Here is a 13,124-nt window from a genome sequence, read left to right on the forward strand (position 1 = left end):
ACCTCATCAAGTTTTTATAACTGTACATCAATTTCAATGGCGAACTGTGATTCACACACTTCATTTGGTTAAATCAAATTTAGACAGCAACATTTATAGAACTGAAGACTTGTTCTTAATTCTTCACAGTAAAGATCCTAGCTCATTGGTACATAATCCTGGCCAGTCTTTCGGCAAAAAAATGTACACAGCTACCACGTACCATATTGTAGCTCTGAGCTGAAAAAGTTTCTCTAAACCAAGCAATCTGCTTTTAATTTATCTCAATTAGGGTAGTTTTAATCCTCCCTCTCACAATTCAGGCTTAACAATTCATTGGTGCCATCCACAAATTCTACTGCATTAAAAATAACATATCTTTTCACAGTAGTATATTTTCCACAAATGAAAGACCAAATACGTAGAGCACCGGAAATGAATAATCGATATAAAAGTTTAGTGCACTGATACACCACTCAGCATCCTTATTTGCAGGGTCAAGTTTAATCCGAGGTCATTCAACTCTATCACTGAAACAATGTTATTTGTATACACACACCGAAAAAAGCATCCACAACAAATATTGGAAGTTCTTAAAAACAATAAGCGAATCCTATTAGAAAAAATGCTACATTCTGATAAATTCTTAATATTTATAACTCCAACATTATTGATAACTTGTTCAAATATTGAAAAAAGATGTACATTCTAGACGCCGCAATCCAGGAGGCTTTTGGAAATTTAAAAAAAATTCTTATTTTAGACTACAGCTGTGATGCCATTGAATTTTTTCGATTCCAGACGAAAAGTTACTGTGACTGGCTTTAGTGTCATTCTACTGTCCGTTCCCACCTGGACTTATATTCTGCAAAGTTTGCATAGCATGTTACAGCATGGTTGCGGTAGGTTTACAGCGCGACGTTGTTCCCCATTGGACTTTTTGGCAGCCCTTTTAAGTTACGGTGGCTGCATGGAAGTCTTCAGCGACCTCTTTCGGACTGTAAGTTTTACATCACGATCGTGGTTGACAGGGAGGTCAGTTTACCATGCATCCCCATTGGATTTATTGTTGTCATTCTACAGAAAAGTCGCGATACTTTGACAAAAAGTCTTATGGGAACATGGCTAAAGACTGATTTAGAGATTGGCTGGTGAGGATACCGATATTGTAAGCAAAATGGAGGTTGGGAGGCCGGGGGGGTGGGGGGGGGGTGGTGAAAGCAGGTAGATGCAAGGCCACTACAATGAGCGCCACTGTGTGTAGCCAACGCTTAACTCATCGACATGCTAGACAAAAACTTCACAGGCAAATATTCATGCAAGTCATAATTCCATAATACAATGACACAGGCTGAGATGAAAAACATTACATCATCAAGTATGAGTGAAATAATCACCTCATACTTCATAACTACTTTACAAGATTTTCATATAACGGACAAATGCGGACAGTCAATTGGACAAAAACGAACACATATTATTTTTTGGATTTCTGTCCCCTTTTCTACTTACTACACCAGCGAACCAATTCTATATTTATTTAAATCATACTAATATATCATATATATATATGTATTAGTATTTGTTATTAAATTATTTAACTGATTGACTTGGTGAGTGATTTACTTAAAGGAGCACTCCAACCCCAAGCATTGTGATTCCCAAAGCCTCGTTTCAATTTTGTTGAATACTATTAACACAGTAGGACCAGATTTCCTACCACTTCTATCCACACACAAGTCCCTTTAACCAAACTGAGGAGGCTCAGGGGGTACAAACGGGAAAATAGAATTAGCTGATTGCGAACTGCTTACCAACCAAAAGGACCTATGGTACATGTATAAATGCAAAAAATTGTTAATGGCCTGACGTTTTGACCCTAGCGCAGTCTTTCTCGAAAGCTAAATGACAACACAACACACATGGAGATGTACATAATTATAAACTGGTCTTCATTCTCCTGTAGACGAGCAGAGTATACTGTTCGAAAAGTCGAGACCAAACCGGCTCTTTTCAGAGCCACCACTCCCTCAAAAGAGATTTTACACATGGTTGTACCCTCAAGTCTACTATTCATATTTATATATATAGTTACTCTTATAAACTGGTTGGTTTCTTCAGTGAACTCTAGCACGTTAAATGAAATATGTTCCAGCACAGAAATCCCATTTCCTTGGATTTCAGTCGATGGAGCTAAATGGAAAAAACTCTGTGCACACAAATCATAAGTTAAAAAAACCTAGAATAATTTGTTTTGAATACAGTATTTTTGATGACACCCTGTTTCACCACAACTCCTTTTTCTTGCGAAAGATATATAATTGCTATAAAGATGACCGATTTTATTCCGTGTGATATCAAGGGGGGAATAACTACATGTATACTGGTTGAAGGACTGCTCCGAGTCACAATGTTGAGAAATTCTCTGACAATGACAATCATAACGAATACCAGGGATCAATTGTGGTTAAAAGGAACAACAGAAACCTGTTTATCAACCTTAGTCACTGGTGTCTAAAATGCCATTTAAGACCCTTGGGGTGCAACTACCTCGCGGTTATTTTCTACAAAATAATGCTACCAAAGAGAAAGCAGAGAAGGAACATAGTCTGGTACCCCATCATGTGGGTTCAGGTTGTGCTTTTCCATCATGTTCGTCAGACAGGATACATGACAAAGATGGCTGCTGAAAGTCTGAACACAGGGAACCTTAAAATATACGGCTGCAGAGTTGCCAGCTGCTGCCCTACCAATAGAGGGCGCCCTTTATATAAACCACCATATTGGATTTCTACACAAGGTTTGTGGCGGTGTTGTTTCTGATTTACATATTGTAAGCCACGTAGATTGGATCCAACTGATCAGCCAGGAATCCGTCCCTCAGATGCATCCGTTGCTTCTCCCCCCTTGAGTTGATTGGTATGACCCCAGGGTCCACCATGACCACCACGCCGACGATAAGGTAGTGTTCCTCAAGGACTGCGTTGGTTACCAGGGGAACGAGGTCCAGGGCCTCGGACTCTTTGCCGTCTAGCTCCACGACGACGACCAGCAAGTTGGTCCACGTGAAGACAGCGCTGGAGAGAGAAACAAGGACCCAGTGTTAAGCATCAGAAAAACAAAAACAAACAAAAAATAAAAAAAAAATTAAGAAAATTAAATCACAGTCTGTGAGAATTTTTGTAAGCTCTTCGAGTGACACATGCAAAAAGCGAAAGCGTTTAGGGGTTCATCATTTACCATTCGCAGACATTCTTGTGACATCTGAGGACTGTGTTCTCGATATCGATTGGATGATATCTCATACCACGCATCATTAACGTCTCGTCCAGGGATCCAACCACGAACAAGGCATCATGGCGATCTGGTATAACATTGGAAAGAAAAGAATAAAAGATAAGTCTCAATCTAAATGCCCACTGATTGAATAATGCCATTATAGTATAATCATAGTAATAATAATTAAATTATCTATAAAATGCCTTATTCAAGGTCCACAAGGAATTTAAAAGATAAAAACAGTAACAGATACAAGTCAATCAAAATCTAAAAGTAAATATTACTCAAAGCATAAAGTTACAAGTTCCTGAAACAAGTTTTTTAAAACTCAGCCTAGAGACAAGCTACAAAATACAATAGTAAAAGTATGTGTGGGGAGAAGTTACCAGCACGTACAGTACCAGCAGTTCAGTCCCCAAAGAATTACTTCTACTTGAAATACTGTCAGAGAGTCAAAAGTCAAGAAAATAGTATATTAAAGACACTGGACACTATTGGTAGATGTCAAAGACTAGTCATCATAGTTGGTGTATCTCAACATATGCATAAAATAAAAAGCCAGTGAAAATTTGAGCTCAATCGGTCGTCAAAGTTGCGAGATATTAATGAAAGAAAAAAACACCCTTGTCACACGAAGTTGTGTGCTTTCAGATGCTTGATTTCGAGACCTCAAATTCTAAATCTGAGGTCTCGAAATCAAAGACGTGGAAAATAACTTCTTTCTCAAAAACTACATCACTTCAGAGGGAGCCGTTTCTCACAATTTTTTATACTATCAATCTCTCCCCATTACTCGTAATCAAGAAAGGTTTTATGATAATAATTATTTTGAGTAATAACCAATAGTGTCCACTGTCTTTTATATCATAAAGAAGTTAAAAAAAATACAAGAAATTGAAATAACCAAGTACATGAACATAAGAAAAAGATCCGACAAAGTATACATGTTTGTGTTCGCTTTTCACTAAGTGTGCTACTAGACTATCACTTCAAGCCTGGCGAGTATCAGCAATGAACTAACCTCCGTCAGCCTGGGTCAGCTCTGTCCTTTTGATGAAACCCAGGTACCCCGTTCTAGCGAACGTTGTATGGGTGTCTCCGGTCAAGAGTCTGGCATCAAAATGATCATTGCGTAGAGAATCATCTCCGTAGATTGTGTAGTAGCCACATGAGTTGTGCGGGCTGTTCACCCAAATCTGTAGGAAGCAGAGAGGGCGTAATAAGAGTATAGGATTTACATTAAACTTACACCGTTTGAAGATAATGAGAGTAGAAAGCTTACCTTAGCTTTGAGAAATGAGTAAAACAATGTCACCAAAAAAGGTTTAAAGCCAATGGACACTTTCGGAACAGAAAAAAAAGATTAAAAGTTCACAGATTTACAAATAACTTACAGGGTTTACAGAAGGTAATGGTAAAAGACTTCTCTTGAAATATTATTCCAACAAATGCTTTACTTTATGAGAAAACTATAAAACAATATAAATTCTCGATATCGAGAATTACGGATTAATTTTAAACACATGTCATGACACGGTGAAACGTGTGGAAACAAGGGTGGGTTTTCCCGTTATTTTCTCCCGACTCGTGTGGGAAGTGTGGGCCTTGGACAATGCTGTTTACCGAAAGTGTCCAATGGCTTTAACAAGCTAAAATAATTTTTGTCTTTAGAGACGAAAACTATTTTTGTGACTTACTTTACAGGTTTCTCAAAAAACTACAGCACCTCAGAAAGTAATATTTTAAGGGAAGCTTTCTACTATCATTATTTTCAAACTGTGTGAGTTTAAAGTAAGTCTGTGGACAATGTGTTTTGTGTCCACCAAAAAGTACCCAGACCCTTTAACAGATGTAATAAATTGCATTTTGTAGCCGGTGAATTATTTCCCCGTTTTGGGTCTAATTTTAGTTATAATAGAAAATACTCAACGTTTTTTTTTTCAATCAAAGAAGTTTGTCATTGGTTAATCAGTACTCAGTGCTGCATCTCACAAAGCATGATGCTCACTCAATGGGTTAGGGAGTGGTTCAATAGTTACTCAGTGAGTTGTCTTACCTCACCGAGGTGCGAGTCAGCACACTGACCCATGGTATCAGGATGAGCAATGACCACCTTCACCCCTGGCAGGATCTAGAACCCACACAAACAAAATAAATACTCACGTTAGTGTCTTGTCAACAAAATACTCACAGCATTGTCTAGTTAAAGAAGTACTCATGTAAGTACACATGGTAATATCTAGTTAAGCCTAGTTTAACCTGCTCATGTTAAGCCTAGTTTAACCTGCTCATGTTAAGCCTAGTTTAACCTGCTCATGTTAAGCCTAGTTTAACAAAAATACATGTTCAACAAAATACTCACATTAAAGCTTAGTTCAAGAAAAACTCACGTTAATGTCCAAGTTCAACAAAATACTCACACTATTGTCTAGTTCAAAGAAACACTCATGTTAAAATCTAGTTAAAGAAAATACTCAAGCTAAAACTAAGCCTAGTTTAACCAAAATACTCATTTTAATGACTAGTTCAACAAAATAATCAAATTATTGTCAAGTTCAAGAAGTACTCATGTAAATATCTAGTTAAAGAAAATACTCAAATTGAAGTAAACCTAGTTCAACAAAAACACTTGTTAATGTTTAGTTCAACAAAATAATCACATTATTGTCAAGTTCAAGAAGCACTCATGTTAATATCTAGTTAAAGAAAATACTCAAATTGAAGTAAACCTAAGCCTAGTTTAACAAAAATACTCATGTTAATGACTAGTTCAACAAAAAATACTCAAGCTTATGTCTAGTTCAAGAAGTACTCATGTAATATCTCGTTCAACAAATTACTCTTGGTAATGTCTAGTTCAACAAAATACTACTGTTAAAGTCTAATTAAATTAATAATCCCTCATGTGTAAGGTTAGCATAAGGGTGTGACAACATGGCTAAACTTGACAAAGTCAGAACCACAAGGCAAGGTTTCAAGCAACACCAAACAAGACACACTTTAAGTTTACATTTGAATAATGCCCCCCAAAAATGCTTAAATTATTTTGGGATAAAACAAGCATTAAATTTTGAAGTAACAATAATACACAGTAACAGTAAAAAACAGTGCAATAAGAACATTAAGAAACAGTGTCATGGCCGAGTGGTTAAGAGAACCGGATTCAAGCTCTGGTGTTTGATCAGCAGAGTGTGGGTTCGAATCCCGGGCCCGACACTTGGTACGTAAAATTGGGGAGGTAGTGCTTTCTGCTCTACCGGCCAGGCTTCGGACTGATGATACCCAAGCCTACATCCGTATGGACTGTGAAAGGGGTAACCCTGTTTCAGCCCCAGGAGTAGGTGGCAACGGCCTCTGGACAAAAATAACTGTAGCCCACACCTTGAAGTGGCCTTCAGGCCTTGTGTGTTTGGCGAATTGCATAAACCCCCCCCCCCCCAAAAAAAAAAAAAACAGGGAAAGATACACGAAAAAGGTTATTGAATCCAAGAAGACCTACGCACATTAAAGACAATATTAATGAGTCCTTATTGGGATGTCATCTTGCCACCATCCTAGCAGTAAAACACTGATGAAACATGAGAAATACACAACTTCTTACACACAATACACAGGGTAGGAAAGAACTCTGGAAAGTACTGAGTATACAGTGCTTATTAATACACATCGATGTGAGGGTAATAACAAACTAGACATGATTGAACGCCAAGCTGTTTCGTCAAAAACTTATTCAAAGATTCCTCAACTCGACATGAAAATCTGCTGTTTTCCAAGCAGTTTTGACGTACATGTACATCATGTATGAAGCCTGTTTAAAAAAGAATTTAGATTATACCATGTTCCGCTAATTATATTCTTCATTCCTTGATGCATCAAGGTGGTTTTGAAACAACCTTTACATCAGTACAAGTCTTGAGAAATCACACGCGTGATATTCATTTTCCTTACCTTGCCGGATTCCATGAGACAGACACTTTGTGGGCTGCCCTTCTCAACGATGGTCACCCTATCATTACGAAGAGCCCTCATGTCACAGTAAACCTGTGTAGGATCAGGACTAGACGCACCCTGAACAGACAAACAAGTCAAAATATTTGAAAACATGTAATAGAATTTTAGTAGAGTGTCCTGGTCGAGGGGTTAAAAGCATCAAATTCAAGTTCTGGTGGTTTAGTCACCATAGTGTGGGTTCAAACCCCAGTCTTGGCACTTGCATCCTTGAGCAAGAAACTTTGCTATAATTGCTTCTCTTCACCCAGGGTTTTAAATGGGTACCTGTTAGGGTAGATGTTGATATTGTGAATGAAAAAGCTTTCGGAGCGCCACGGCAGCTCGGGGGTGTATACTCCCTAGGGAGCTGAGAAAGATTAAGGGATGTTATTGAGCCCATTGTTAAGGTTTATTGTGAAATGCCCTATATAAGAATTTGTTATTATATTTTATATAACACCCAAGCAGATCCTTGCCATTTGATTGGAGGATTGCCAGTCACATGAGAGCAAATAAAAGTACTTTTGCACGCTGAGTCACTCACGTGCATTTTTCGTTTCATCCGAAAAGTACTATTGCACGCTGAGTCAAAACATCACTGCGTGCGTGTGTCTTTGGTAACGCAGCAGTGTTACTGCAACGCACATACCTTCGGCGTCTGCGTGTCTCAAAATAGCTGTACAGAACGCAAATTGTCACTGTTGAATCAAACAGGCCGACCCAACAGAAACGGGTGTAATTTCACAATTAAAAATTGTAGGCCTACGCTTTGTTTGTTTTGAAAATTGTATCCTCCAATCAAAATGACAAAGATCTACTTGGATGTTACAATATAATATCGAAGTCTTATATAGCGCACGTATCTACCAAACAAGGTACTCCTGCTTAGGTAAGATTTTCAGTGCTTACTTTTTTGCCCTTGAGACCTGTTCTAATATTTTTCAAAGTGAAAAGCCTTACCTGCAACCCAATGGCTACATTGACTCTGCAACCGAAGGAGGTGCTGACAGCCCTGGCGGACAGCCCAAGACTTCTGAAGAGCTTGGAGAAGGAGTTTGCCAATGAGATTCTTGGCCTCTCCTCGGCTACGATGACGCAGGTTCTCACTGCCGATAGGTTGATTCCTTTAGCCTGGGGTATTAGTAATAATAATTATAATAATAATTATAATAATAATAAAGACAATTGTAAAGTGCCTACTGCAAAAAGCCTCTAAGGCCGTATCCGAATTGGCGGCTACGGCTACGACTACGGCTGGATCGCCGCGTCGTCATGCATTGAAGTATTATAGGACGCCCTTAGCAACACCCCTGGCAACGTTGTAGCCGCAGCCATAGCCACCAATTCGGACACGGCCTTAGCACACAAAGAGAACAACAAAATATACAATGAGTGAAAGATACAATTACACATAAGCAGATTACAAATAAGCAGCTTCAAACAAAAATGTTTTTAGCAGAGACATTTGATATTCAATCAAAACAAATGTTCCTTAAATTTAGTGGACACTATTGGTAATTACTCAAAATAATCATTAGCATAAAACCTTTCTTGGTGACAAGTAATGGGGAGAGGTTGATGGTATAATACATTGTGAGAAACGGCTCCTTCTGAAGTGACATAGTTTTCGAGAAAGAAGTAATTTTCCACGAATTTGATTTTGAGACCTCACATTTAGAATTTGAGGTGCACTTTGTCTCGCAAAGAAACTTAACTTTCCTTCTCTCACTCTGAACAACACGACAACCTGCATGGTGCAACTAGTTCAGCGCTGAACCAGTTCATTTTATTCTCATTTTGTTTTCTTATTTTGTCAACTTCTTTCATTGCTTGTTTTTTTGTGTGTGTGTAGAGCAGCGCCATGAGCGCCGCTTCAGCGGATACCGAGGCTATAAAAGTTTCCATTATTATGAATAAAATTAAAAAGAGAATCACATACCTTGAGAGCTCCAGTGGCCTGGCCCAGTCCCTTGGTGCAGAGTTCCAAGACGGAGTACGAACAGAATGTGTCTCTCACTGCAAGAAAGCCACAAGCAAACATCAATCAATAACTTTATTAATTTTGGTTTTTACCCATACACCGATGTGTGTTAGCACTATATACTCAGTACTTTCCCGAGTCCTGTGAAAGAAATATCACAGGCATGTTACTCGGGTGGGATTCGAACCCACAACCCTTGCAATTCTAGAGCAGTGTCTAACCAACTAGACTACCGAGGTTGCCCGGTAGCTAGAGGCAGTTCAAATCCTATGTTTTGGCAGCGAGTACCGCATTGATATAAGAGATGTTAAATTTGCATCGGGGATAAAGAATATTAATTTTGGTTTTTACCAATACACCGATGTGTGTTAGCACTGTATACTCAGTACTTTCCCGAGTCCTGTGAAAAAATATCACAGGCATGTTACTTGTGTGGGATTCGAACCCATGACTTAACATCTCTTAAATCTATAAATCATCAAATTAGGCATTTGTGGAGCGCCGTCATTCTAGTTTCCTATTATGAAGCGCTTAGCAGTGAAGAAAAGTTAAAGACAAAAGACATCACAAAATTTTGATGGAAACAAATTAGTGCAATGGACTAAATTTAAAGAGATTTGAAGAGATGAGCCTAAAGCTGGCTTTGGAAGGAGTCAAATGTATGGAGTTGATAGGGAAGATCATTCAATAGCTTTGGAACATAAAACAAAGCTTTTATGACCTAATGAAGAATGAGATCTAGAAATGTTCAAAGGCGGTGGACACTATTGGTAATTATTAAAAATATTTGTTTGTACAAAAATTTACTTGGTAACGAGTAATGGAGTGCTGTTGAAAGTTTCAATATTGTGAGAAACGGCTCCCTCTGAAGTTACATAGTTTTTTAATCAAATTTCAAAAGATTTGTTATTTTTTGCATATTTTCAGATTTGACAATTACAAAGTGTTTCTAGTGCCTTTATCATAGACAATCCATGGAGTAAATGAAAAAAGAGTAAGCATGGGTGCGATTGAGGTTTAGGGAAACCTACCTTTGTACTGACTGAGGGCCGTCAACCACAACGATGGATTTGTCTCAATCTCTGATGGCGGGATTAGAATAGACTGGTGTCCTGAATACACACTGTCATGACAAAAATAAATAAAAATTAATAGGTACAGTTTGTAAAAAAAACAAACATAATAAAGGAGTTTGCTTAGCAGTATTTTCTGCAAAACAGCTTTATAAAATTGGGCTCAGATTTTGCCGCCTTGACTTGTCTGTGCCAAGGACATTTTTATTTAAAATTCCCATAAACGTTTACACGTTTTCTGTGGTTCTTCGATTCAACCACATGATGTATAAAGCGTACCATAACCAAGCTCCTGGATATATCATGAACATGCTCGAGTTAAGATCTCAACAAAGACATCTTCGTTCAACTACCTCATGCTCCCTTTTTGTTGTGCCAAGAACTCGCTATTCTACTTTTGCAGAGAGATCATTCTCTGTATATGGCCCCAACATGTGGAATAAGCTTCCTACACAGATCAGTATATGGCCCCAACATGTGGAATAAGCTTCCTACACAGATCAGAAATGCCAGCTCACTCACCTCATTCAAGACACTCCTTAAAGCTCACCTGTTCCAGCAGGCTTACTAACCATTCAACTGTGCCTCAGCGCCTTAGAACAAACTCTTGATTTTGGCGCTCTACAAATGACCTTTGATTGATTGATTGATTGATTGATGTCACCGCTTGTTTAATTCTACATTGGTATCTCAGGCATTGGGCTTGGGCGTATCTTACCTGCTGAGGACCCATAGGACAAAGCCCAGTCCGCTGTATGGATCCAAACACAGGCACACAACCCTAGATGGGTACAGCTCACACGCTAGCTTCTGGGAACGACAAACTGCACTCGCCGAGGCATGAGACATCTGATCAAGGACAACAAAAAAACATTGGCACTTTTAAAAACACAAAAATACCTGTGAATCACTGATATAAAAAAATATTACTGAACCATAAGTAAAGGTATTTATTAATTCTTGTTGAGAAGCCAAGGACTCTCAGAAAAGCAAACCCAGTAACTGATACTAGTCAAGAGCCCCAAGGAGAGAAGACCAAGTGAGAAGTTTCAGATTTAGTTGTGTGAGGAAAACCCCAGAGAAATATGACAGGGAAAACTCCTAATCCTTGCTCTATCATGCCCTTCGCCGTTCCTCTTTGTGCCATCTTCTAGAAAAGAACCTCTTTGGTATGAATGGCAGATGGAGTAAGGCAAGAGTTTAAAATTTAAATTTGGGTTTGGGGTTGGCAGGATTTGAACTTCTTTGGTAAGAATGGTGATTGGAGTAAGGAAAGAATTTTAAGCTAAATTTGTAAACGGACTGAAAGCCATCCATTTGATGGATGTATCTATCCGAGCAAAATGTGTCAACATTTGTACCCACAAAAACAAATAGATTAAAGGAACACGTTGCCTTGGATCGGACGAGTTGGTCTATAAAAAGCGTTTGTAACCCTTTTTTATAAATGCATACGGTTGGAAAGATGTTTTAAAAGTAGAATACAATGATCCACACAAGTTTGACTCGAAATTGCGTGGTTATCCTTTTACTGTTCGAACTAACACGGTCGGCCATTTATGGGAGTCAAAAATTTGACTCCCATAAATGGCCGACGGTGTTGGTCGACGAGGTAAAAAGAAAACCGTGCAATTTCGAGGCATGTTTGTGTGGATCATTGTATTCCATTTTCATAAAACGGTTACAACGCTTTTCAAAGACCAACTCGACCGATCCAAGGCAACGTATTCCTTTAAAGAATCAAATGCACTATCACACTCACCTTGACACCAGCGAGCATCCCTGTGGTAGAGACACTGAAGTCTAAGTAACACATCATCTCAGCAGTGGGTGCTCTATAGACACCAGTCAGCTTCTTTTTAGGGAGGTCATCCGTATCAAGGAGGAGGGGCCACGTCTTGACGTCTACTGTACCTGTTGCTTCCTGAAGGTTGGATGAGGAATCGCGAAATCAAACAGGGTTAGTCTCACATCGGATAGTTAGAAAACATAATGTAGAGTTTTAACATTAAAGTGGTTAAAGACAGTGGACACCAGACCTTCGTTTTTGAGGAGCGCGATCGCGCTCGCGCTCCTACCGCGCTCCTGGGGCCGTCTTCAGGTGCGCGATCGACAGCGCTCCTCCTCGATCATTACGGTGTATTTTATTTATAACACAAAAGCAGATTTCACGCCAGTCGTTGTTACTTTGCGTGCAACAATAAATAAAAGAAACATTGAACGCTAGAGGTCGCTTTGGAACGATGCAATAGCGTGATATTAAACGCCCTCTATTGGTAAAATCTACGCGAACCAGCAATAAACGCATTGAGACAAGACTCGACGTGTCACATGGGAGTTTTAGCGCATTTCCAGGTGGCGCAAATGCGAGGGCGAAGCGCATATCGTCGGCGTACGTAGCTCAATCAATATCTGTTGTGCAATCTCGAGATTGACCAGCGCAATTAACAGATTGCTAGCTTTACGAACTCGCAGCCGGGTACATTACTACACGTCCGTACACACACACGCTACTGTATACGTCGTCCGTGCAATACTAGAACTACTACTAGATCAACCATGGATCAACGACGTATTTTCTCGTAAGAAAATGTGTATTTTCTAATGCTTTGTATCAAATGTGAAAACATTTTGTCACACGGGAGTGGGATCGGGGTTTGTTTTATTTTATTTTGTCTGTAAATTTTATTTGTGTACGTCCGAGTCCGATCAGACCTGACCATTTTAGTAATCATAACCTGAGTATGCTGGTCAAACAAATTGAGCTCCTGGACAATCTAAGAAGAGTGATTTTTTAGGAGCTCAAATTGAGCTCCTGAGTT

At 39.0% G+C, this 13,124-nt stretch overlaps 1 protein-coding gene across 1 annotated transcript in view; it reads right to left on the minus strand.

Moving 5' to 3' along the window:
* Positions 1 to 1,185: 1,185 nt before the first annotated feature.
* LOC139939471 (disco-interacting protein 2 homolog C-like) overlaps positions 1,186 to 13,124 on the minus strand; it is a 73,016-nt gene continuing 61,077 nt past the window's right edge. The window contains exons 29-38 of the mRNA XM_071935416.1: positions 12,065 to 12,226; positions 11,021 to 11,151; positions 10,261 to 10,352; positions 9,188 to 9,264; positions 8,209 to 8,379; positions 7,207 to 7,326; positions 5,315 to 5,389; positions 4,280 to 4,454; positions 3,220 to 3,343; positions 1,186 to 3,056 (exon numbers count right to left, since the gene is read on the minus strand). Coding sequence (XP_071791517.1) covers positions 2,804 to 3,056; positions 3,220 to 3,343; positions 4,280 to 4,454; positions 5,315 to 5,389; positions 7,207 to 7,326; positions 8,209 to 8,379; positions 9,188 to 9,264; positions 10,261 to 10,352; positions 11,021 to 11,151; positions 12,065 to 12,226 — 1,380 coding nt within the window. The 3' untranslated portion in view covers positions 1,186 to 2,803. The remainder of the gene's footprint in view (positions 3,057 to 3,219; positions 3,344 to 4,279; positions 4,455 to 5,314; positions 5,390 to 7,206; positions 7,327 to 8,208; positions 8,380 to 9,187; positions 9,265 to 10,260; positions 10,353 to 11,020; positions 11,152 to 12,064; positions 12,227 to 13,124) is intronic.

This window comes from Asterias amurensis, chromosome 7 (assembly GCF_032118995.1).
Source record: "Asterias amurensis chromosome 7, ASM3211899v1".
NCBI classification, from domain to species: Eukaryota; Metazoa; Echinodermata; class Asteroidea; order Forcipulatida; family Asteriidae; genus Asterias; species Asterias amurensis.